Source organism: Dermacentor variabilis, chromosome 5 (assembly GCF_050947875.1).
Source record: "Dermacentor variabilis isolate Ectoservices chromosome 5, ASM5094787v1, whole genome shotgun sequence".
NCBI classification, from domain to species: Eukaryota; Metazoa; Arthropoda; class Arachnida; order Ixodida; family Ixodidae; genus Dermacentor; species Dermacentor variabilis.
Window position 1 is genome coordinate 117055514 of NC_134572.1, and position 27189 is coordinate 117082702.

The 27189-nt window shown below is 43.8% G+C and overlaps 1 protein-coding gene across 2 annotated transcripts in view; it reads left to right on the forward strand.

Moving 5' to 3' along the window:
- The window catches only part of LOC142583092 (uncharacterized), a 48274-nt gene that overhangs the window by 8855 nt on the left and 12230 nt on the right, over nt 1-27189 (forward strand). For both annotated transcript variants that reach the window (XM_075693388.1, XM_075693389.1), the window contains exons 3-9: nt 4431-4667; nt 7282-7430; nt 11849-11977; nt 12131-12233; nt 13745-13917; nt 17898-18005; nt 26367-26435. In XM_075693388.1, the coding sequence (XP_075549503.1) occupies nt 4431-4667; nt 7282-7430; nt 11849-11977; nt 12131-12233; nt 13745-13917; nt 17898-18005; nt 26367-26435 (968 nt within the window). The remainder of the gene's footprint in view (nt 1-4430; nt 4668-7281; nt 7431-11848; nt 11978-12130; nt 12234-13744; nt 13918-17897; nt 18006-26366; nt 26436-27189) is intronic.

Genomic DNA, 27189 nt, shown 5'->3' on the forward strand with positions numbered 1-27189 from the left:
CGTGCTCCTATTTCAAGGAGAAGAGAGCAGTTATCGTGAGAATAGATACAACCGAAACCGACAGAATTTCATTGTTGTCTCTCGAAAAGGTCATATTGGCTTGGTCATTCCCTTTTCACAGGAAACATTTCACAAAGAATATTTGTGAAGTTAGTAAAGCATTTTACGCAAAGGCTCCTACAAAGGGACCCTGTGGATCAGCAGTAACTAAAAACAACGTTGCTACTACATACACTGCTGCATTGATTAGGAAAACCTAACCGATTTTGGATTCTGTGGTTACCTGTGCAACATTGTCTCATGAGAACTCAACTATGAAAGCAAAGAACTGCACCTCAGTACCAAACGTTCTTCTGCAATGGAGGCACTCTAACAGCCTTTTTGAATGTGGCTGTGCATGACTGTTAGGAGTGTTTGTTCCTTATAACAGGTGAATTTGCAAAGAGAGCTATAGCGTGAGTGGCAAACCAAGGAACAGGATTATTGGGGCATCAACGAATTAACATCTTTTCTAACCATGGATGCAAATCAAGAAGGAAAACAATAGCGCTTTGATATCGCCACATTGACACGTTGTAGGGATAGATAGCATTCACGCGCATGCTTCACCTAACGATCTGAGATTGGCAGATGTAAAGCTTGTAATGCACTTGCTGAATGCTTATTTGCTGTTATGTGAGGCAGCGATAGGAAACTTGACGTATACATTGAGAACATGGAAATATCAGAACAGCGAAATGAGTCAATTACTGCCCTTGTACGTGAGATTTCAGGGTCGTCGATAACGCTCTGTTGTTCCGAACAACGCTCTTTGAAGCTATAAGGAGATGCCATCCGGCAGCCACCAGCAAAAATCTTCTGTTAGTGGTAGATTATGATTGATGGGGCATTTTGCGTGTTGGGAGTACAGCCTGAGGTGAAAGTTTATAGATTACACGAGCCGTAAAAAGGAACTTCGTTGTTCAGGATTTAGAAAATGATACTTGAAATCATGAATGTGACCTAATTTCATGTACAAACGTAAGACCCTTGTAAACTTGAGGTTCTTGGCCCAACAGTTTCCGAAGAAAGGCACTATTCTCGCGAATTTTCGCTTCTGACTACATGCACGCGTGCATACATACATACATACATACATACATACATACATACATACATACATACATACATACACACATGCATGCATACATACATACACACATACATACATACATACATGCATGCATACATACATACACACATACATACATGCATACATACATACATACATACATACATACATACATACATACATACATACATACATACATACATACATACATACATACATACATACATACATACATACATACATACATACATACATACATACATACATGGTGTTTCAGCGAACACAAAATTGTTGGCAGATAGCTCAATTATTTATGAGCCGGTCTACTCGAAGCGGTGCACACTACTTGCAGAAAAAACTGAAATGCAAAATCGACTAATTAACAAGAATTTACTAATTAACTTTTTAGCTAATTATTATATGACCCATATTGCAATTTACAAATTCTAGCAGTGGACTTCGCAAGGCGGATCCACTTGGAACGAAATCTCAGGACGACACCAGTTTCGAGATATGAATTTCCGAACTTTGCGGAGAAATGCATTGGCGTTCCAGTTACCTGTGAGCTTCACTGCATAAAGCGACGTTTTGTTAACAAATTCCTGCTTAGCTGTCGTATGAACTGATAAATGCTTTGAAGCATAAAGACTGTGTGCACGGAAAGGGTAAATGCTCACAAGATAATAAGTGGTGACAGCAATTTCGACTCTTCAGAGCTCTTTGCAAACGTTCCTACAAGCGAGATCGCGATTCGTATAGAGATCCTGGAAAAAGGTACCTCTGAATGGCCGTCTGATATTTAAATATATATCTGGAATCGCTCCAGTAAACTCGGAGAGTCTTTTCCCCTGCTTCACTCAAATGGTGTAGAATTCTCAGCGGTGGTTGACTGTTTTGATGCACATTTTTCTTCAATATAAATAAAGCTTTTGATATAAACGATAGTACCTGTCAGCAGCAGGCTTCAATTACGTTGCCTAATACAGTACTGTTAGATGAGAAGCTCATCCATGAATGCATCCGACGTTTGAAACCCTCATTATATTGTGATTCAAGTGGCGTTCCCTCGGTCCTTTTAAAAGCTAACGGCAACATATCTGCGCGGTATTTATGCACATCTTTAATAACTGTCTCATTCTTTCCACTTTTCCGCGCATTTGGAAAACTGCTCGTCTTTTCAACTGTATTTAAGTCTGTTTCCAAAACATATGTTTCGAACAACAGGCCGATTTCCCTCCTCAGTGCCAGATTCATGATTTTGGAGCTTGCCCTTCACACCGTAGTGTCGTCTAGCGTAAAGAGCTTGTTAACTGCAAACCAACACGTATTTCGCTGTGGTCGCTCAACAGTCACCAATCTCGCGAGCCTCATGGCACAGACCTCTGCTCCGGTATTTCAAATGGCACAAGTCGGTGCCGTGTACTGCGACCTCAGCAAAGCTTTTGATGTGGTCAGCCATCCAATGCTCCTCGCGAAGCCTACCCGTCCTGGTGCTGATTCTTCAGTTGTTGCTATCCTTCGCAGCTATCTTCTGGAGAGGTCCTGCTATGTTAGCGTCAATGAACAGTCATCATCCCTAAAGGCTCCGTATTAGGACCACTTTTGTTCCTGGTATTCATCAACAATGTTTCTTCTGTTATTGCTATCATTATTATTACTATTGATGACTGTCGAATTCTTCAGTCTAACCTATTGTAGTATGCAGAACGAATGAAAAATAATTGTCTCAGCCTACACTTCTCAGGCAAAATTATGACATTTACTCGCAAAATTGAAAGTATTGCGTTTTCTTATTGTGTGTACTCTTCTCCGCTGAGTAGGGTTGCTGCGGGCGATGATCTCGGTCTACTCGTTAATGCCTCGTTAAGCTTTCCATCTCATACTGAACGCCTCGCTTTGCGGGGTCTGCGTTCTCTAGGTTCCGTATGCCGCCTCTCACGCCAATTCATATCTCATGCTACTTTCCTAATGCCGTATGAAGCTCTATGTCTATATGTTTTCCCCAACTCGAATAGGCATCGGTGGTGTGTAATGGCTCTTCCGAATTCCACAGCGATAAACTAGAAAGAGTAGTTGGTAACAATTTACAGCCATCGTTATTGCGCTGGCATTGGTCAATCTTGCAAGCCTTGCACTTCTATGGCTCGCCCGCGCAGACCTTCCATTTTTGTAGAAGCTCCTTCACGGAGATCTGAACTGCGCTAGGATACTTAATTATGTCGCACTTCGAATTCCACAAAAGGTAACAAGGGAGCACCGACCATTCTTCGTTCGTGCTTGCCACAGAAACCGTTCTGCTGTGTATAGAATTCAAAATCTGTACAATACCTATTTCGCTTATCTTTGATTTTTTTTTTCATCAGCCGCTTTCGTCGTTCTGTTCACAACTTCGTATGGTCGTTTGCTAGTTTTTCTCGGTATACGTACGTGCTCGCTTTCGCCGTGTGATTTAGTACATTTTCAGTTTGCCTGGCGATATGTGTAATGTTAAAGAGGCATTTTTGTTTTTCTTTTTCTTCTCGTACATTTAATGTCATCAGTGCATTGCATTTACATGCATCTAAAATTACTCGATTCCCCTTTCTTTATTCACTTACAGCTGTACAGTTTCCTGTTTTTGTCTTCTTTCATTGTAATTTCTCACTAATTTTCCGTTCATTTTCGGTTGGCCTTTGTCGATAGATAGGAGCTTGTTTTAGCAATTTTCCGTGTTCTTGGCTGTGTGCCAGTATTATGCCCAAATGGATTTTCAGTACATGCATCCTTTTCTTTATCTATATATCCTTTTTTAAGCTATACATTATCTTATCTTTAAATTGATGATGGTTGGAGTTTATTGGCGCAAGGGTATCGTTAGATTACCTGTGGGCCAGTTTTAGAACCTCATGATTTTTTTTTGTGGGCACAAAATCTAAAGGCTGGATTGATCAACTTATTTTTCTTGATTTCCACGCGTTTTTCGCGTTTTTCTCCATCTGTCTGCTATGGATTCACCTTGGCTTTTGCTGATTGTAGACTGTTCCTTTCCATAATTGTCGTTTTCTATTTCATGTTTTTTTTTTGCTGTGTTCGTATTTTTAAATTTTTTTACCGTACGCCAGTACTCAAACCTTAGGGTTGTTCCTGCGCACATTATATAGTCAATTGATTGATTGATTGATTGATTGATTGATTGATTGATTGATTGATTGATTGATTGATTGATGGATTGATTGATTGATTGATTGATTGATTGATTGATTGATTGATTGATTGATTGATTGATTGATTGATTGATTGATTGATTGATTGATTTTTATCTGCCGTGATTTTCTTTCAGCGCACAATGCAACGTGTAACTTAATTGGGACGAATAAGCCGAACGGCGATATCTTCGGTCCACTGGTGACACAAGACGGATGGCACTACTTCTACCTCAAGGATCTACTATCGTCTAAACTGTGGAACACGACACCCGGTGAAGCCCACTATCCAGCGCGAAACATGTCCTGTGACGTGTGGGTCATAAACACCGAACACGCCGGGAAGCCGCTCATCATCGCCATGGCAGTAAACTGTAAGATGTCTATGTGAAGTTCAGGTTATCTTCCCGTTGAAATCTCGCTATACCTTTAGGAAGAGGGGTGTACTAGAAACCCTCTTCTGTGAAATTAAATGCTTTGCCCATTACTTACTGCATTTTCGAGAGCCTTCGTTTCCCCCGTCCAAGAACTAGTCTTGCAATAATGAAAAAAAAACGCGAAATTTTCCTGACACTGATTTGCGACGCCGTGCTTCCCCGCTAATATACCTTTAGTAGAATATAATATTGAAATGAGAACCTCTAAAATACACATTTTTATCGTTCTTAATTACACACCGCCGTGCGCTCGCCACAGTCACAAAGTTGGTGCCCTATCCCGTAGAACCACACATGTACCCTGAATCTTTTATTCCCAAGGCTTTCGACGAATGAAACCATCTGCTCCCCTCCACCGTCATCGTTAGAGATCTCACCATGTTCGCGCATTATAGAATAACTTAATGCATGTTAATGCATAAGGCATTAACATTCCTGCTTTTTTTTGTCGCACAATCATTTGTTGGGTATATAACCTTCCACCAATTGTCGTCACTATATGTTGAATGTTAATGTTGTTTGTGAAACTCTTTACTCAATCCTGTCCGGTAATGCTTAAACTACCTTGAAAATACGTAAAATGAGACGAATTGCGTCTCAGTACAAGTTGCGTACATATGGTCAATCTGACGGTACGTAAACTCCGCAAAATAGAGCTAAATATGGCAGAACCTTGTCTTCAGCTTCTCTTAGTGCGATTAGCATGCTTGTGATAATTCAAAGACTTCCCGGTAATTATCTGTCGGCCTTTCGAGCTGGTGTCTCCAACCGTTTTCCCGTCAACTTGGGTCGCTGGGTACAATCCATGGCCTAATGGTAGGAGTACTGGAAGAGTGTTGGAAGGGTACTGTTTCCTCAGTACAGGCTGCGGTACCGAGTATACAGGGATCGAAGCTAATCCTCGGACCAACTTGGATCACTGAGTACGCGACACTGGATATGTGCCGTTTTTCAGCCAACCTCTTTGACGCCAACTTGCAATCCTTGGGATGCGTGCCACTGTATATACAACTCTGTATGTGCCCCTGGGTGTGTGCCTATCTCCAATGGCAAAATGACCATTTAAAATGTCTCCCGTGCGGGGCGAAACTGAGCCCGCTTCATATATATATATATATATATATATACATATATATATATATATATATATATATATATATCTTATACGTGAGGACCCGCACCCTTGCGCGCACCATGCTCAAACCGTTGTATCGATAGCCCACTTGAACCTATCTTCTGAGTTATTAGGTTGGTCTTGTTGATGTTATAGCTGGTCTAAATATCTCCGGCATCCGGATCCGGCATCCCAGTGCCCTCAGTAAGAACTCCAGCATGAAGTTTTCCTCTATATATTTTTCATCTATGCATGTACCCTATAGTTAATGCATGCATATCTACGGGGATGTATTCACTTTCAGTTTGAAAAAGTTACCCTAATTGATATGAAGGAAGCCAAAAGAACTTCGCCGCCATGTATTTCTATAATGGTTGATGATAATTCTAGTCGTATATGCAGGCGAGAACTGCAGAATAACTGCGAGCATGCACGGAGGCGTTTTAAGATAGCGCGTGTTAGCAATGCTCTCATCCGCGACTACATCGACAGTCCCACGATACCGCTATGCGTACTTTCCTACTCATAGATGCATCTTAACTTGAATCCCATGCTTGACTTGATTTAATTGACGCTTGTCGTGAACGCGCCGATGAAATCGCAATGAACGTCTGGGGCACGTTCACGCCAGGCGTCATTAAGGTCAAATCGAGCATGGGATTCAAGTTACGATGCTTTCAGGAATACGGCGGTTAGCATATATGAGACAATTCGTTTTTTGCGGAAACGCCTGGACTCAATCATCAATTTCTGTGATCATGTGTCGAGCATATAGTGCGCAGTTGCTAATATTCTATCACGCTATAGTCGATGACCAACGCAACAATTAAAAACAGTTTAGCTTCACCCCCAAAACCGTACTGCCCTGGATTTTCACCTCTGAAAGAGAGCCAAGCCAGATGGAGTCAGCGCACAGTTTAATGCCCTTGCTCTGTGAATGTGAAAGCTATGCTAATTGGAAAATAAAAGGTATTTGTTGCAAGCTAAAATATCATCATGGGCCGAGCACTGATATAAGTGTTCTCCATAAAGTTTACTAAAACTTTCAGGTTCGCTCATAAAACCAGTGACACCAAGACACCTCTGTACGGAGGCGCAAAGCATCAAGAACTGGCGGAAAAAAGTGAACCAAAATGGTTGTCGCTTCATATGTTCGAATTGTGCTCGATTGTGACTGCGCATGGGTAACGTTATTAGTGCAGTGGTATTGTGTCATTATCGTGGAGCACAACCTTCGCATCGTCATTTGCTGGAATGAGCTGTTTCTGAACAGTGCGGTAGCGCTATTTTTTGACAAACCAGAGAGCAAGCAAAATCAATATGGCCCTGTTCCCTCTGGGAGAATGCTTGCTGTCGCAGTGAGCGAGTTCTGGGCCTGAAGGAATCACTAAAGTAATCCGATTTCTTTTTTTCTTTTCATTGTTCATGTTCATTTAGCAATTTCATGGGGCTCAACTACCAACACTATACAGGCGCCTGTGTCTGTTCGCATACGGTATGCTAATAGTCAAGACGAAGACCAGACTGAAATTAATGTGTTCAACTTCGCCGCTCTGGGTGACAGCATTCACGACGACCTTCTGCAGGTACTTATTTTGCAAGATCTTGCCTAGGCACGTCCTCACGTTTTGTGTGAAATTGCGTAGCACCTCAATATCAACGTCTCTTACTGTGAACGAGAATACGAAATTAGGCTACTTGTTTTATGAGATAGCATGAGATGAAGAGTACTGGCAATATGCTAGTTCACAAGAGTTTGGTGCACAAGACGCTTATTACGTGTGTGTCCCAGTTAACGTTAGCCAAGAGGGTCAACGGCAATATATATATATATATATATATATATATATATATATATATATATATATATATATATATATATATGTACACGCAGTGTGTGTGTGTGTGTGTGTGTGTGTGTGTGTGTGTGTGTGTGTGTGTGTGTGTGTGTGACGCAAGCAGTACTTTGGATCCGGTGATTAACAAATTTAGAGAAGTGCAGGCGCGTACAAAAGCAGACACAAACATTTAATTTCGACGTTTCGGCTGCGATCCAGCCTTCATAAAAAGCCACCAATTGCAGTCTTGATGAAGGCCGGACCCCGGCCGAAATATGTATACCTCTACCACGTGACCAGCTTCCCACACTTCCTGGTCATACACTTTTTTTCCACTTTGACATTCCTAATGCTAACGCATTAAAAAGTTTGCAGTTTCATCCGAAGGGCGCCGCATTTACTGCGATAGCAAGATGTGGCGCAGCACTGAGCTCTTCGTACGCTGTTGTAACTATGTGTGGACGTGACATGGCTCTACGCAGCACGTAAGGCAACTTCTGCTGTGCAGAAGGAACAGAGCCCTGGTAGGTACCAGGCGTCTGGGAAGGCTAGAGTCATGAGCGGAACCATTGGCGTTCCCACCATCACGCTGCACGAGATGATACTGAATGAGACCAACAGGAGACGATCGGAATTAATCAGCGCTCAGTGAAACATTAGATCCCCGAAAATCCCTGGTGCTTGTACAAGCGAAGTTGCATCAGTTTGAGATCATTAGGCCAAATACTGTTTTGCATTCTTTAGGGATTTAGGTAGCTCGGCTGTCGTCTACGCCAGCCGGAAAGAAGATTTTGGCCATACTCGGCCTCAACCCCACGCTCGTTGCGGAGCGGTGACATCAGCTCTTTGACGCCCAAAGGGCCAGCATTCAGGCCACTCCTTTTCCTCGTAACGTTCATCCACAGCACAACGCCGGCAGGCGCAGGGCCAGGGCCACCGCGCTTCTCCGACACGTTAGGGATGAGCCTCGCTCGGCTTGCTTCGTAGATGCGGCCCAGTATGGCCGCTCGGCCAGGTTCGCGGCCATTGTCATCAATCACATGAGTTCGATCCACATTTCCGCATCCTTCAAAAATTGTACTCCCTCGAGGGTTGAGCAGGCGGCCATAGCTCTCGCCCTCCTGAACGATAGTGGATCACAAATCTACACAGACTCTAGATCGTTGGTTAGGGCCTTTGCTTCAGGCTCCATTTCCGTCGAAGCCTCTAACATTCTCGGGAATAAGATTATATCAGCGCACGTACACCATTACTTGGTTTCCGGCACATCTCGATTCTCAGCTAAATTCCCTCACCAACTTCAATGATACAGCTCACTCTCGTGTGTGTCCTCCAACCCTCCGCGCCGGGGAGGACGCAGGCCTGCAGGATGGGTACAGGGAAATTAAAGACATTTTATTCAGCTTTTACGACGTCACCAAGCACTATCAAATGGGCAGGCGGGCTTTCCCGCCCTGGCACTGTAAACTCTCCAGGTCTCAGGCAATCACACTCAGAATGTTGCAGACTAGGTCATATCCCAGATCAGCTTTCCCCAGTATAATTGCTCCGGACGCCTTCGAGCCTACCTGCCCGGACTACGGGTCGGTTAGCAGCTTAGATCACATGCTCTGGCGGTTCCCCTCGTTACGGGGGCCCAGTCCAGTCACCTAGTAGAAGTGGAGCTCTACCATCAAGAGTTCTGAGCTTCTCCCAGAACTCCGGGCTGTCCAGAGAGCGCACGATGAGGCGCTGAGGCCTGTGCCCACGTGGGAGCGGCCCGCGGTGCTGCTCTAAGGGCGGTGCTTCTCAGGGCCTCAACAAATTTCCTTGTATGTTTGTCTTGAGTGGTTTCAGAAAAGAAAGGCATAAAGTGCGAATTAAATGTTTTATTATTGTTCTTTGCTTTCTGAAATTGCCAAGATTCTGACAAATAAGCCATTCAAGAACATAAAGTTTGGTCAGAGCAACTTTGCTGTTTTAATACGCTATCTATCTAGCATATCGAAGAATTCATATGGATCACCACGCAGAACGCCGGCGCCGATGGCGAAAATTCGCCATTAGTATGTATATAACTGCTATCGCAATAGCAAGGGACCAGCGGGTGAAGCGCGGAAAGCGATTGCCAGGTTTTCGCGTTGCACTGAAGCTCCTTAGGTTGTGTTGCAAATATATACTGGAGTATGGCTCTGTCGTATGGAACGCATACAAAATATCCGGCATCAACAAAATTGAATCTGTCCAGAAGAATGCTGTACGCTTCATTCATCGTCGTTTTGACTGGTATTTTTCACCCAGTTGCCATCTTCTTAGTTTTCAACTTACCAGTCTCTCTTCTCGTCATCGCACTAAATCTTTGAAGTTTCTTTATAGTCTAACACCCCACGATTTTCCCTACTTATCAAATACATCGCACCCGCTAGACCCACAACCACCAGACATTACCATGAGTTGAATATGTCCAGTTTTCACCATCACGCTGATGCGTTTAAGTACAGTTTTTTTTTTTTTAGTCCGTTCTATAGAATTGAGGAATGCTCTGCCTGGTTACGCAAGATCTTTAGCATTCGATGAATTTCTCTTGTATATTGGTAATCATTGATGTTCAGTGTTATATTTATGTTTTTACGTCTATTGTATTTCCCCACTCCTGCTATAGCCCTTCAGGGCTGCAGTATGTGGAAATAAATATATAAATAAATAAATAAATAAATAAATAAATAAATAAATAAATAAATAAATAAATAAATAAATAAATAAATCCTGACGCGACACAGCACTCGAGGCAACTTCTGTTACTCAACAGAAGCAGCGCCATGATAGCTGTTAGGCGCCTCACTAAGCAGGCGTACGCTAGCAAACGGCGAGAAGCGGTCTGTGTCGAGGCTCCTTGCGCTGACGTAGATTCGGAGCGCTGCCACCGGCGCTGCAGGTGTCGCACCTCAGTAGCGCCCTATGTGAGATGGAAAACAACAAAAATCAAAGCCCCTTTCTTAATGAAAGATGGTTGAACGCGAAGCTTTTCCGCAATGCAAACTGAATCAAAGTCGAAGTACAAAGCCAACTACCACGCAACGAACCTAAGAAATGCTGAGCGACCCGATGCTATGTATATGCGATTTGATTGCTTGTTTAGGATTGTGCTCTTTGAACGTTCAAGTTGAAGGAAAACGCATTTCGTTAACTTGCGTAGCCTTTATTAAAGCGAAGGTTTGTACGGCTCACTCATTCGTCCGCGAGCGCCGAAAGCGCACTGCGGGAAAGGCAACTTACACATCTGCGTAGAGCCCCACAATTTACATCTGAAGTTAACTGGAAGCGCAAGTCGCGTCTGCTAGGCATGACACCTCCCCTGTCGCGATTAACGGAGCCTGCCTGCTTATCGGAGACAGCAAGTGAACACGCACTTGTCTTATCATCTGGAAAAAAGAATCAAAGCCCCGTGTCGTAAAAAATCCGATGTTGGCGTCGGTCGCCGCTTAGCGAAAAATCAGTCCGAACCACAACTGCGCAGGCCATCCGCGTGGCGCAGATGCATTACTGAACTAATTAAGTTCCTCAAAGTTAGGTACGCTAGAAAAAACGTAAAGCACGACCTAAACACAACCTACAGACACGATAGCGCGGAAGTTTAATTTGAATGTACCAGAAAACTTAATTTTGTTCCGCGAAAACTCAAACACAAACCCCTTTTCTAAGCGACGCGGCCCGCTCGGTTCCTTGCAACACCAACATCGCGCTCAGCTCCGCACATCCGCAAGAAAGCTGCGGTTGCCGGCAAGCGTGACCAGCCGTCAGGGACCTTTGAAATCTATCGCATTCCGGTCTTAAAGGCGAAGCTTATGCGTCCTCCATTTTTTTGTACTCCGAAGAAGGTCCAACCACCACCGGCCACGAAGACAGGCGTGAGCCAAACCATTCGCTTTAAAAACAGCAGTGCCCTGTCACTCTGCGAATTCACTGCATGGTCCAGTAACTCGAGGTATAGATCATTAAGGCTGATTGACGGACAGAAACAGAGATAAAACAAACTGATGACGAACACGTAGAAGGAAGCTTTGCTGCATACTGACGCTTCTCTCTCTATTATTGGCTTTGCCTTAATTCTGTGAACGCATGGTGTAGTACAGCGCAAAAATTCGGTGATTTCTGCCATTTCGCTAACATTTTCTGGTCCTTCCTAGCTTCCAGATGGTGTCTTCTGCGGCGGATACAAGAAGGCCGTCTCTCTGCCTCCAATTCGTGATTTGAAGATTTTCAACTACCGCGTGGAGATGACCTCATCCGGAAACAACGCCACGCTCTATAGTGATGTACGTCGCAATTTCATTCTTGAGCTCTTTCTGTTGTATACCTCGTTGTTTTGGTCATACCAGCTCAATCTCATATTTTAGGTTTCTTTTTTGGCATTTCCTTCAGCGAGGTAATTTTTTATATCTGTCTCTCTATAAATATCTTCTTTACAGGTTTGGGTCGATCTGGACCGCATGCTGTACCGAATAGATTACGCGCCCATAAATGACACCTTTGTGCGGCATAGGAGAGCCCTTATCGTATCTGGAAACGAAGGTGGGTCGCAGGGAAAGGCAGAATAAGTATGGCGTGACCTTTATCTACAGAGGCATGCACCTGCAACGCTATAACGAGTTACAAATTTAAGAAAATTGTTGCTTTGTTCTATAGTTATCTGCATGTTCCCCAAGTTAAATCGCTTCATTGACGTTGGTATTACAGTGAAAAAGAATGTTTTTGCCCCATGAATGCTGTACGTCTTTGCACGAGGCGTTTTATCGTAATGAGCGAGGCTATTTGTATACATCAAGGGCGGTCTTGAATCAGCGGTCGTATGATTTATTCTTTTGTGAACACCCCCTCCGCTATTAATAGATGTGATAAGTAAAGTGAGAAGGAGGCAGTTTCGTTCAGTTCTGTCCACTAAGTAATAAAAAAAGAAAGTTGATATCAATAACCAGAAAATTCTTTCTGCGACAACAAGTGCTCACGTCATCATTGTTGAAGACGCTCTACACCTTCAATGCGTTTATTTAAAAAAAAACAATTATCTATCCGCCTTATACTGAAAAGAACGTCATCAAAAACTTATATGCAAGTTCATTTTATCAGTACGGCGAAATGACACGTTGCTGGTATAAAATCTTAATGCATTCGATAAGAATTGAAGTTTCGCTTGATTTGCGCTACCGAAGACACTGTTGAGCTGACAATGCACTCCGGCAAAAAGATGTGAACACCGTGCCCCTAGTGGCCATGTATTATGACATTTCAATAAACCGACCCATCTCCACGCAAAATATGAGTCTATATTCTGATGATATTGCGAATGTCGGCCACTTTCCCCGCTGGTTTATCCACAATATTTAGTTGTCTAATGGACGCGCATAAGTAGGAATATTCCTTAGGCGAGCCTGTACAATACCAAAACTTATCCATAATGGAGATATAAGCCAGGGAGGTTGGTGCGGGCCAGGGCGTCATTTTGCGTGTGGCGGAAATTGTAGAGAGACCATGTAGCAGCTTCCAAAAATCGCTGTCACGTCTCGGCGAAATGATAGCTCCTGACGTCGACGCTGATGTTCGAATGGAAATACCCTCTAAATGAGTGCTAGTTTGTCTAGCTCGAAGCGCAGTAATAGAAGGTTCACATGCTACAGCCGTCGCCAGACAGCACGACGACGTTCGTACGCAAAGAGATTATTAAGTTACAGCATAAAAGCAGCTAGATGCCACTGTTCATAACAAGGTGCCCGCTTCCATTTAACTGTTTAGACTTCCGTAATAACGCTGTGGGACGCATAAATATATTCAACTTCAGAAGGATATTTCGAGGTGGAATTTGCAAGACTTCCTCTGAAATAAGAAAATTCTCTAACAGATCATTTTCGCGGCGTTGAAAAGGATTAAGCAGTATTGATATATTTCGTGTCACAGTGCACTGAAAAAGATACCCTCTGTTTATTATTTGCACTCCTTTCTGTCCTGTAAAGCATCTATTTTATCTCTCTGTGGCAGCATGTTATTTCGCATAGCTCCTCACTATAACCTCTTCCTATGATTTTCAGGCGCAATCTACCAGATAATTCAGAAGAGCAACACACGTTGCAGTGTTAAGAGCATACTTGACTTGGAATTCGATGTGCAAATGATCGCCGATCCAAGCTACATCAGGCACATGACACCGGCAACGTTTTTCGGCGGTGACGACAATGACATAAAGTTGACATACAAGAAACAGGTTAGTCGCTCATTTACTTGTGATATTGGAATTAGAGGTTCCTTACATCACACTTTCTCTCTCAGTGTCATGCCTAAGTATGATGCTTCGCAGGCAGGTGAAGGCATTGTGCAGTCGTTTTTTTTCTATTTATTTTATGCGAACCTTTATTTGCTTATCATTCCATTGTTTCTCCCGAGTCGGTTGGTTGGTCACTGGTAGGAATCTTGCCGAGTAGACTCGGATACACTTAAAGAAATTAAACTCGTCCAGCGACAAGACTCGAACATCGGCCCCTAACCTATGGCAGTTCTATGCTCTAAGCATTAGTCCACAGTCTCACTTTTTTTTATTTGCATGGACGTATCAGTATTGTCATACGAAAATTAATTGCATTGCATTACGCAGACACGAAAAACAAACGCACGCATGCTACACAGCCAAACGAAAGTTCAAAAACGAACAAACAAAGACAAGCGTCCAGATGCGAAATCCACTCAGGAAAGGGACAGAACGTTCCAATCCACACAACGCACTCGAACAGCCACTTCTCGAAAGACAGGCCTTGTCGGACTCGGTGGCTCGGCATGTATGTCAATCACGCGGTTTCTCCGGGATTAATGAGGAGCTAATAAGATAAACAAAGCGCGGTATCTATTACTGACTGCCTTTTTTTAAAGAAGGAAGGAACCGGATGCCGCAAGATGCGAGGGGAAGTTCTTTGTACACTTCTTCCGTGTCAACGCCAGCTAACTCTTTGAGATGATTACCGCGAGATGATTATCATGATTTTCATATTATGGCACTCGCTCACAACGGTGAACTGGCCAAGAAGTGTCCCCGTACACTTAAAATAAATAAGAAGCAACGTAAATAAATGCGAGCCTATGTAACGTTTCTCACGTTGCGCAGCCCGGGTAAGCCAGAGCGCATGCTCGCGTCAGGTTCCTGTACGCCGGGGACGTGGGAATGAAATGGGCAAATTTAACACTGCTTCACTTAACACAGCGAAAACAATCGTTTGTGATTAGTCCGCAAGGGTTCGGGTGTTCATGTCGACGCACGCGCACACACACACGGGGAAGAGCCACAGGGACAGGATAACGTGAGTGAATACGCCATGCAAACACGAAAAGTTGGCGCCACGACCAGGTTTGAAATAGTAAAATTTAAACCATTTAGATATTCCCGACTCTTCAATATACTGTATCCTAATGCACTTGCTGCACTGTGTTGCGAGTGTTGTGATTACCATGCGCCCGCTATTTTACCTGTTCATTATGGCGCCCCATCCACAGCACGTATCTTGGCAAAAACGCTCCTACGTTGAGTATCATAATTTATTTCAACTGTAATAGCAGGTGTCCTGTGTCTTTGTCAGCCTCCTCACGAGAGCACACAGCGCTGTCGGTTTGTCTCTGCCTTGTACAAGAAGCATTTGGCACAGGCTGTGCCATTTCGAGGTCTTTGAATTGTTCTTTCTGTTGAGCGGCTGGTGTTCATAGGTTTGGGGAATTGCATGTTAGGGTCTATATTTTTTTCTTTCGTGTCCCTTAAAAATAATTAGCAAACTAAGCACGCTGCGGAAAACCTTTCCAGTAGCTCAAGACGACTGGGGCAACGTGCCGGAAACGTTTATTTCCAGTGCATCCCATTAACTTGGCTCCACGGTGGTTAGGTCCCAGTAGTTACATCAGGCATTGTACATACTTCGATCTCTCTACATGCGATATACCAGGTGTTAAATTTTAAGTTCTACAGAATTAAAAAAAAAATCACCTGTGGCAGATAGCACAATTCTGTTCCTTGAGCTGGATTATTCGAAGATGTAGACATTGCTTGCTCGAGAAATCGAAACATATCCGGCTTATTAACGGAAATTTGTCTGAAAAGTGAGTGGGACAACAGTGCATTTTTGTTGCCACTTTGATGCCGCACATATAGAAACCTGTGCCATCTTCGAAATTTCTTCCTACTAGATATGCCTCACTAACTAACCGACTATAATTCATAGCTTGCAATATGTGGAGGGAATTAATTATTTAAAATTTGTGCAGTGAATTCTAATCAATTACTTGATTATGTGTTTCAATTACTCGTACAAATAATGTTCTCCTCTTTGCATTCTCCAACTCAAGGAATGGAATTATGCTATCTATTATAGGAGATTTCTTAAAATTCTGTAAAACTTAAAATGATCACCCCGTATAATGGGCCAATAGAAGTTCACGTGTACGAGATACGCGGACGGGAAAGAGAAAATTGTATTTTTGTCTGTGCGCTGAAATGAAAAAAAAAAGAAAAAAATACATTTCCATCAACACGAGAACCAAGAAGCAGCGAGGGAGTGTTATCGTCCATTTTGGCGCAGAGTTCACCACGAAGTGTACACTCCAAGACAGCGTCAGAATTTTAAATGCGAAAACATTTCCATACCTACCCTGCAACAGATAAAGAGAAAAAAAATGAAGCATAGAAAGGCAGGGAAGTTAACCAGAGGTAGTTCTGGTTGGCTACCATGCACGGGGGAAGGGGGATAAAAAGAGAAAGCGAGTGGGTGAGAGAGAGAGAGATAGAGAGAGAGAGAGGCGAGCACAAACAAACCCTTAAGCAGTGGCTCATACCCTCGTAATGCAGAGGCTACAAGCGCTCACCAAAGTGAAGGGAACAGTGCATGGATTCATTGAAATCACGCATCGATACAACACACAGAACAGCATACGTTTCAATAAAAAAATTCGCTAATTCATCTTAATTAACACCAATATGGCCATGGGTTGAAGTGCCGTAATAAGCTCTATTTTAATTAAACCTGCCTTATCAGGTTCGGTATCGAACATGATAAGCGATCGACCGATGAGGGTTGATAAGGGTTTACAATTTTGGATCAAGTTCCATAGCATTGATAATGACACCGGGCTGCGTTGAGATGAGCAAGTGGTACAATCCTTACGCGTGCCACCAGAGGAGTTCATTCGTGAATTTTTTTTTTACTTCTAAGGCAACCATAGAAGTAACAGCTGTGCAACGCTATGTACTCCTATGCTCGAGATACCCGCCAAGTTTTTTGTACTTGTTTGTGCTGTGCTGCTGCTAGTATTAAGTATTGAGCTACTGTGAAGCATATATGACGGGGAACCAGCTAAATCACACTCTAAATCACGAAAATACTGGCGACGACGCCAGGTGCGATTAAGCCGAGATATGGAAACAACCTCACAGCGAGCGCTGAGGAGCGTGGGATGGGCATAACCCCGGAGTCTGTGCAGGTCTTGAGTGGCCGGAAGTGGAATATGTGCCGCCAATTTCATTGTGCATTGATCACCCGGTATAATTGGTCAATTGAGTAACACGAGCGTCGGAGTCCGGCGCCGAGATAGAGCATGTTCTATCTCGACGGCTATAGAGATAGATCGTGTTCTATGGTGCGCGGTCGGGACGCGCTAAAGTCTTATCCCTAAGGTGTATACTTCCCCGGTAAAACAACCTACAGTTAATAAATGACTACAGTGTACAAGTAAGAATGAAAGAAAGTACTCGAAACGCGTGAACTCATAGAAATAGTTCGCTGCAATTTGGCTTTTATGCTGTTCTTCTTAATTTTCGTGCCGTCATCTTGTTGCGGCTTTTGCTGTGCATTCGTTCCTTGTTGGTTATGCGCGGGTGCGGTACGCGGTTATGGTTTCTTTCCCACACGAGGTTAAACAGTTTGAAGTTAGAGCTTGTGTTTGTTGTTCTCGGTTTTCCATGTTGTCTTCTGGTGCTGTGAAGCCATAAAGCGACTAGCTGGAACTTTCACGGTGGTTCAAACCTTCAGATGAGCCGCCATCCACTATAATTCTTCTCCACGTCTTGTTGCTACATCTGTCTTATGAATGCGAATGAAGAAGCGCACGAATTATTCATATAACCTACTACACTGCTGTGTTTAGGAGCTTTGTTTTGCCAGGACAAGGAGGCTATGATTGCGTGCCCCTAAAAGCCCATTGATCTTGTTTCAGACGGTGAAGCGAGGAATCCCGTGTCACATGTGGGAAGTATTGCGCACGGACTGGCCTCCCGGCTCGGACGGCATCTCTACGCTGTGGGAGTGGTGTTTCGTGGTGCCCGTATGTTGCTCTACTGGACTAAGCATTGACTAGGAAGCAATGACTGAAACGGAAAAAATCCCCCCCCCTCCTCCCCCAAAAAATATAACCAGCATGAAAGCTAGTTGCATGAAGCTAGCTAGCATGAAACCTCTTGCATATGGTGCGCTCGACCCGCTCCATATATTTTTTAGATTTTGGGTTATTCGCGGGCGTGGTTGCGTGCAGTATCCCCGAGGAGCTAACAGCAGCTTCGTACTCTCGAGTCACCAACCGCTTAGGTGCGTCATGCCGTGACGCGAGATGACGGTGCAAGAATTTCACGGCATGGCTTGCATTAAGTGTCACGAACTGCTTCGGCCTCGACCCATTGAGCAAAATGGTCCACGGCAACTAACATGTAGTTGCTTTCAGATCTAGTTTCCGGAAAAGGACCCATTTAGTCGTTGCCCACAACTTCGAAATTGGCCCCTGGTGACTGAAAGTTTTGCATCGGTGGCTTTGAAACGGTTGTTGGCACTTTGTTTAACTGGTATGTTTTACAAGCGGCAACGTACGCGTCGTCATCTCGCCTCATGTTCCATCACCAGAACCATTCGCAAAGTCGAACATCCCAGGTAGCACAAAAGAGATACGTAACGTTTTCGTAGCGTTTATCCAAGACGATAAAAACGGGTTAAAGAAGACACGAATGAGAGAACTTCGGCGGGAAAACGTCGGATATCTCTGCTAATGTCCGGCTTAATTACTTTCTTGAGACGATCTAGAACAGGTCTGCAAGACGTATTCGAAAAGCTGGTCTAGAAATAGGATTGGGAAAGACACAAGTAATCCCTTTGCCAAAACTATTCGTAACCAATTTCTAAACGTTTTTAGGACGTTATCAAAAAGCTGGTCTAGAAGCGGTCTTGAAAGGTTTACGATCATCTGAAGCTAATTTTCGCGGGTGACGGGCGCGATCAGACATCGTTGTTCAAAACACGCGTTTAGTTTCGCCTCACGCGACTGGCCTATGCCGCGCAGACGTCGTCAGCCGCACCCGTTGGCACGGCCTAGGCCAATCGCGTGAGGTGAAACTGATCGGGCGTTTCGAACAACGATCTCCAATCGCGCCCCAGATGAGTAGAAGCGTCGGTGTTGACTGTAAGAGCCATGGCTCAGTGCCAAGCACTGTTCCCCGCATGGCCGGCGCATCGTCTACCAAGTCGCACGAAAATGAGCCTGTTAGGAATAATAAATCCTTAATACCGCCTTTAGTAAGCTACGATGCTTACAACCACAATGGGAATGACATCCTGCAAAAAACAAATGGCCACGTCTTGGCAGGTGGCCAGACCAAGCCCTTCATGCCAAGAGTGCATGAAATGAGAACATTGTGACAAAGCAAGAACACTTTATTAAAATGTAATGCTTATGCAAGGTTCGAACAAACTGTGTGAGAAATGCAAATAGAAATAAAAGTACATCAACAATGACAAAAGTCGCAGAAAGGATTCGTAATGAACTCGAAAGTGAACATTCACTAGCACATAAACAAAATTCCAAGTACACATACAAAAATGAACAGAAAAACCTGGAGTGTACTAAAGTGTCTAATTTATCATAGTAAAGTGCGCGTGCTATTAGATGGACTAGAGTTATGCACAAGTGACATCGGAGCGAATGGAAGAAGTAGACTGAAAAATGCAAGACTATGAATTGGACGGTAACTGCCTCCAAGCAATGTTACCAATCATCTAGAAGCTTGAAAAGAGCACAAAAAGAAATACCACCGCATACCATCATAAAACAATCCTGTGACAGAAATAAAAAAATGGGAACAATGCAAAATTGGAAATATTGCCTTTAGGATATATCAAAGAAGGTAATGGCGAGAAAAATAACCATACAACAAAAAAGCAATAAAGTGAAATTAGTACAGAATACTTAAACGGGGGATTCAGTGTAACAAGTGAACACTACTGTAGTACAGCGAACGATGAGACAGTAATGCTGCATCTTGCCACTCCAGAACGTGAGAAATGAATATGCAAGCCTCATATTAGAAACCCACATAAACATGGAAATAAAATGGAATGCACTGGAAGCTGCATTTGTGTAACAAAGGAAGCAATGGTCATAATAAATAGTAAGTGTTTTATCTAAAAATCCCTTTACAAGAGGCAAAGTTGTACCTCTCTGGCAAAAATAAAGTTGCAACGAATAATTTGCAAACCAGCAAATACATTAATTAGCACACTGACATGTCACACTTTGCGCACATCTCCAGTCTCCTAAAGTAAAAAAATGCACTCTGAATGAGAAAAAACGTTTAACACATGTAGCCCAGAGCAAATTCTTTGCCAGTTCACTCACACTTTCACATCCAAAAACATTTGCCACAAAGTCCAGGCACAGTTCCACTGATGTTTACCAATTCATCCCCACTTTCACGTCCAAAAATATTTGGCACACAGTCCAGGCAGAGCTTCATAGATAAACAGCTTGAGAGCACCCTACTGATTATTGTGTAGTCCCGCTGCTAGAAATAGAACTGCCGCACATGCTGGTAGTGGTTTCAATCTAGACACACTTGCTGCCCTGGACAGGTATGTTCAGATATCTGCACTGGTGCTCCATTTTGTCGAAGTAGACACATTGATGCACTACGCTGGTAATTGAAATGTTTTGAATGCACAAGTATTGGCTTCACCAGAGAGACTTGCCCACATACCACCACTGGCATATATATGCGCTTGCTCTTCACTCAGTAGCATTGAACTTAAAGTGTTCCCTATGTGGGAGCCATGTGTAAAACCGGTGTCACACGACCACTCTCGATCGCGATCAAGCCCGATCCGGATCGAAATTATCGATGCGACTGGCTCACTTTCGTAGCTTGCGCAGAGGAGCCATCACGACCGAGAAATTCGATTTGTAACGGACTGGATAGCGGCTAAAAGAGCCCCGTGTGAAACCGGTATCAAATAATGCACAGACGTACGCTAGGAAAATGTGTTGCACAAGGACAAAGAACTGCGACATGCCCTGTTGTGCGAAGCGCGCGAACAGAACACATGTATATATATATTAAAAAAAACTGCGAGAGCGCTTCGCGAACTCCACGCGCACACATGGCACCCGCACGAACTCGGCAGGCCGCCGTAAAGCGCGAAGGGCGCACAGCGTACATTCCGACACATGTCCCAAACTCCAAACAATCGTACTACCTAAAGCATACAAGTTATTTTATACCAAGGGCATACTCGACTCACGTATGCAGTATGCACAAGCGAGTTATGCAGCGTACATGCTGTATCCATTCGCCAAATAGTAAAATTGATAACAAGCACAAAGCTACAAGGGACTCAATACATTACTACCATTTGAGGCGTCAAATAAAATCGAATTTGGCCGTTTCATATATTGGACAGAATATATGGACACATGTGGTACCCGGTAATACCATGAAATACCCATCACGTGGGTAAAGGGGGCGAAAACACAATCGAGAACCTGAAGCGCAAACGATAAAAGCACGGTATGGTGCACGCAAAATTCTGTCAGTGCGCTGTAGCGCGAGGGAAGAAAATAGGGCGAGCACTTGACCTCACCTTTTGGGATACCGCACTAGTAGTGAATCATTAAAAAAAAGCCTGTTTGAACCAGTTCCCTTGTCTGCAACACTCTTGCTAAACGGGAGACTAAAATACCACGATGATGGCTCTATTGTGGAGATCGGCAAGGTGTGCACAGACAGAAATTTTGCCGCCTTTCTTCGCATTCTGCAAAATGCTTTCTTGTTAGGATCACGCATAGCGGCCGACCCCGACGCTAGGGACACACAGGCACGATTTCGTCCCTCTAACTTTCGTCCTTATACTGCCCTTAACGCCTTAATTACAGCGTCAGTGAAAAGGCGCCTCACATAACATGACAATGAACTTGAAGAGCTGATTAGTGCCCTCCACTCCGCGCCCTCCAATTGAAAACACTACTGATTTCCAAATTAAACTACACAAACAGATCGCACAACCCAAACTAATCACAGAACGTCGTTTTCTTGACGGCAAAACCCTGCAACACTTACATGACAAATGGCAGCGGCAGCACATTCAGAACAGCCGCTATCATACCACAGCGCAATGCAAGTGCGATAACGTTATTATGCCCGTCTCAAACAGATCGCACAACCCAAACTAATCACAGAATGTCGTTTTCTTGACAGCAAAGCACTGCAACACTTACATGACAAAGGGCAGAGGCAGCACATTCAGAACAGTCGCAAACAGACCATAGTGCCATGCGAGTGCGATAACGTAACTATGCCCGGCTTCACGAATAACGTGGCCGCCTTGATCACATAACAATTGAAAACACTACTGATTTCCAAATTAAAACCACACAAACATATCGCACTACCCAAACTGATCACAGAATATCGTTTTCTTGACAGCAAAACACTGCAACACTTACATAGCAAAGGGCAGCGGCAGCACGTTCAGAACAGCCGCAAACACACCACAGCGCAATGCGAGTGCGGTGACGCGACGACGCCATGACGACGCGACTATGCCCCGGCTCGCCCGGCTGCCCGGCATCACGAATCACGTGGCCACTTTGGTCACATGATTTGACGACGGTATCGCCACCTTGCGCAAGGTTGGATCGCGTTGATGGGTTGTTGAATATTGTAGAAGCCGCTAAAGAGGCTGACGCGCCGTGGCGTGGCGGTGGCGTTTTGAGTCGCTTGCAAAACGTATTCACCCCTCGTTTTTAAGCTGTCTGGCTTCCAACGTTATCAAAACGTATTCACCCCTCGTTTTTAAGCTATCTTGTTTGGAACGTCTTTGATGCGTCGATTTTGGTCAAAAATCCGTTTCAGACGTTGAATCCCTTAATACGACGTTTTCAAGACTTTGTGTGCTACCTGGGCATACGTTTTCTGCGCAGCTGCAGTCGCACCATAACGTGACGTCAGGATGTGTGAACGGAGGACCCGCGAGACCACTGGTAGCCACACAGAGGAGGCCTGAAACGGGATGGCGAACATGTGGCAGTAGTCTGTCGTCCGCCTTATGTAATACTGTCCCTAGATATTATTCATGCATTATCTTACTGCTATGTTTTATCAATATGAATGCAGGCCCTCAGCCTTTTGTCATCACGCCATCGGGTACGTAGCCACGATAACAGAATGCAATGTTGAGTACGGGTGCGTGGTTCGCATGTTGACGTCGGCGAGCGTCCCAGAGTCCGGGATCGACGATGCATTGAATCCTTGTGAAATACTGTACTCAGTAAACTCGTGTGCATTGTTCTGTAATACAATACACTGCTTAACCGTCGTCCCAGATGCAGAAACACCTCACAACAATACCGTACTCGTGCACGATAGGATTCTCCACGCCAGAACTCGTCACCTGAACAACCCTGTTCGCTCACATTGGCCAAACGCTTTCGCACCGACGAACAAGCGATTAACTCGCGATGGTCATCCATTTATGGCAAATAAAGCGCTTTGATTGCGGGACAATTGACGAGCGCGAACTAAAGCTCTAAAAGATCAAATAGATTTATTAACGGAAAGTGACAGTGTTTCGGCCTATTGATACCTATTTAATTTATTCTGTTGGTTTATACTTAAATCCAATTATTTGTCCGTATTCTTGTTCATCTATGCACCTTAATATGCACGAACTCACAATATCTGTATTCTTCTTACAAGTTGTGATATGATACTTGCTTTCTGAATTCTATTTTTTTTCTTCATTTGCATGGCTTGCTGCCTGAATATTTCGGTGCACATCGTATCAAACGTATTGTTGCGCCCACTGCTTTGCTAATTTATTCGAGTATGCCGACGCTAAGTGCACGTCATATTTCGTGTCATTTCTACATGATCAGTAGACAATCGATTATTGTCAAAGAGTCGGCGACAAAAGCGGCCAACATTTGCCATATCATCAAATAAATCAATTTAAGCATTCCCAAGACATGACAAAGGCTGCGAAATCCTTTCTATAGCGGCGAGTATTATAAGCGACACGCTGGTTCATGCGATGGTATGAACGTCTCTTGCAACGAGTAATACGCGTATACTGTGTGAGCACGTTGACCAAAGTCCTAAAAGTGCAATGTAAGATTTTAAATATATTCTTGAATCGCCGTTAGCGCAGTTGACCTTTGTAGAGCTGGCCAGCGTCATGGTCACTGGCGAAGGGCGTTCTCAGCAGTTGATAACAGTCATCGTGTAATCTTCGGCAACTTTGTGTCATCTCCGTCAAGAATTTGGCATCAGCTAAATGTTGTACGTGCACATCTTTGCTGTACTTTAGAGGTTCCCTCTCACCTGAAATGTTTCTTGACGTAAGTCTAAAATGCTTGTGTTACACGGGTTCTTTCAACGGCCGTTGATCCCAACGATAGTTGACATCAGCCTCAGTTGAGAGCCGTTTCCCGGCAGATCCAGCTGCCGTCTACAATATAATGGCGGTTTACTTCAGCTGAAGCCGGCCATTGCAATTCAGGAAACTCAACTGTCAAGATGGCAGCCTCCAGTGCGGCATCCTTTATAAAAACGTACTCAAAAATTTAACTTCTAAATATACGTCTGTAACTGAACTAATTTCTATATACTTATAACACCCTCTGGGTCTTGAAGGTACCCAAATAATTAATTAGATATTCATTAAATAAGACTCCATGGACCACATTTATCACCAAAATAAAGTAGTGCAAGTGAAGACAGACTTCTTTTCCTCTAAACACGCATTGGAAAAATGGTCACGTAATCTGAAAAACCTGTCTGAACTGCGTTCAAAACATACCAACCGTGCAACGGGGCCAATATAATCCGTCCGAAAAATCCCTTCGGTCGAATCACTGCTGCTCTCGACGGCATCTGACAGTATTCGTGTAAGCCGGATATTGCCTAAAATGTTTCTCATTGCTTATGTGCTCGTTGAAAACGGCAGAAAGTCGCATTCTCGGCTGACCACCTTAAGGAATGCTTTTGCTTTTGTGTGACGTAGCATCAAACTAGCCAACACCTTAATGGGTCGACAGACATTCTCTCCGCTAGCTTATGTAATGAGGGCGCGCTGAAAGAGATAAAGATGTAGAAGCATCGTTATCAGTATAATAATCTTCATTGTCACCTTTTATTTATTTATCTATTTATTTATATTTCGTTTTTTTATTGTTCTTTTCATTGTTTATTTTATTTCAGTAGAACACAGAAAAATGGAGTAGCCGAACTACTCTCTGCCTCAATCTCTCCGCAGTAACCAATGCACAGCAGAAAATGTATTTCTTGACGTCGTCGGCCGAGGGAACGAACCCTGTCACGCCTACTCAAAGGAAGTTGCGGATCGTGGTTTAGTCTTCAGGGACGCAAACCAGCCTGCGCGCCCTACAGTCGAATTTGTGCCAGGAAAGCAACAATGGCAGCCAAGGGTGGGGCTCGTAACGCTCGTGTTGGAAGATCCGTTAAGCGATAGCGCAGAGATGACCATACACACAGTGCAATTTCATTCCTATCCTTATCCCCACACAATGCTTTCCGGCTATTCGTTACCGACCTCTAGCTTTATATAGTATTGCATATTTTTTTAATGTGGTGTCATAGAGAGAACAACGCGGAATATTTCACTTGTATCGTGCGGTGCCTGGTTCCCTCGCTGCGAAACTAGAGGCCTGACCTAGAAAGAACGCTGATAAAAGGCGTTGTTATCGGGAGGAGTCGATATTACTTCCCTGCTAGATTGTGCTGCGCAGGCACCGTGAGAATGATACGCTCGATAACGAAACATGGGAAAAAGAAAGAACTGTCGTGTGCCTCAATGTTAGGAGAGCTGGGTTATTCCCGCTTCTAATTTTTTGGTGACTTCTCCCCAATAGCGGCAGTATTCTCAAATTCTTTTGTCTAATTATGTTTAGACAAACTAATGTTTTACTTTGTGTTTGGACCTGTGACCTAGATGGGGCACTACGCAAGAATCATTGTAACCTCCATATGCCACCGGCAATGCAAAATTAATCTATATATTCCAGTTCGGTCTTCAAGTGAGCTGTACAGAATTGGTATCAGTGAAAGCATTCATCAATCGCACGTCTGGATTCTGAAAATTTTCTAAACCGCTACAGCCCTAAAATGCGTCTTATTGTGGCATTGAGATGCATACGGGCCAGACGCCTTCGTTTTTATGCAGGCAGCTAACTGCTGCATGAGGTGAACTTTTAAGCATCGAGCAACTTAGTGCTAGTGCATGTTGTGCCGTTGCCTTTGCGTAGTGTGCGGCCAGTGTTCTTGGCACACAACACCACTAAAAAAAAATTAAATAAACGCTATATGCCCTTAGGTTATGACCGAAAATGATCCCCTTGTCCCGTTCTTTGCAGAAAGGGCAAGAGGGAAAGCGTGCATCTGGCGACACATATATGGTGAGCCTCGACTTAACAGTGATTAGGGTGAGTACGTTTACTACAATGATATGCCTACCTTTCCTCCTTCGTTTCTCTCTCTCTCTCTCTCTCTCTCTCTGTCTGGATTGCAGCCATCTTTATTTTACATTTTGCTATTGCAATGCCAAAACGTAATCCGAAATTATCCTTCACATCGCGTATGAGATGGATGCTGCATTTGAATATATTAGATCAAAGGGCGTACTTCGTTTGCCTACATAGGATGACTGCAGGGAAAGCGACGGGGTCACAAGTGTACTAACATTATAGCCTTTAGTAACCAAACAGACACACACGTAATGTTTAACTTTTGCCTTCTTTGTCGATTATTTGCAAGTCATATGAGCAAGACGTTTAACCATGCAATTTGGATAGCTTTCACAAGGGACGGCACATTCCATCGAGCAACATACACGGTGGTATAGTGATGTAGATCACCGACATCATGCGGAGCCAGTTGAACGCCATTTTATTACGCCCATAAATCAGGCCCACGTCGCTTCCACAGAGCTTTCGACTATTCTGTATAAGTAGAACGTCTTACGGAGATCTTGGAGAGCACCCAAAAGTAAAGGTTTAATAATATCAGTGTTCTAAACGTTGCCTTCTTGGTTTAGTAAAAGAAGTAGCACTTACAATAATGGCATTTGTTATGACTGAGGACTGAAGAAAAGTGTCTGAGACATGGCTGGCAGGACATTTCTTGCTAGTGTAGGGAAGCCCGGTGCCTTCGTAATATCAAGCCGTCCTTGGAATGACA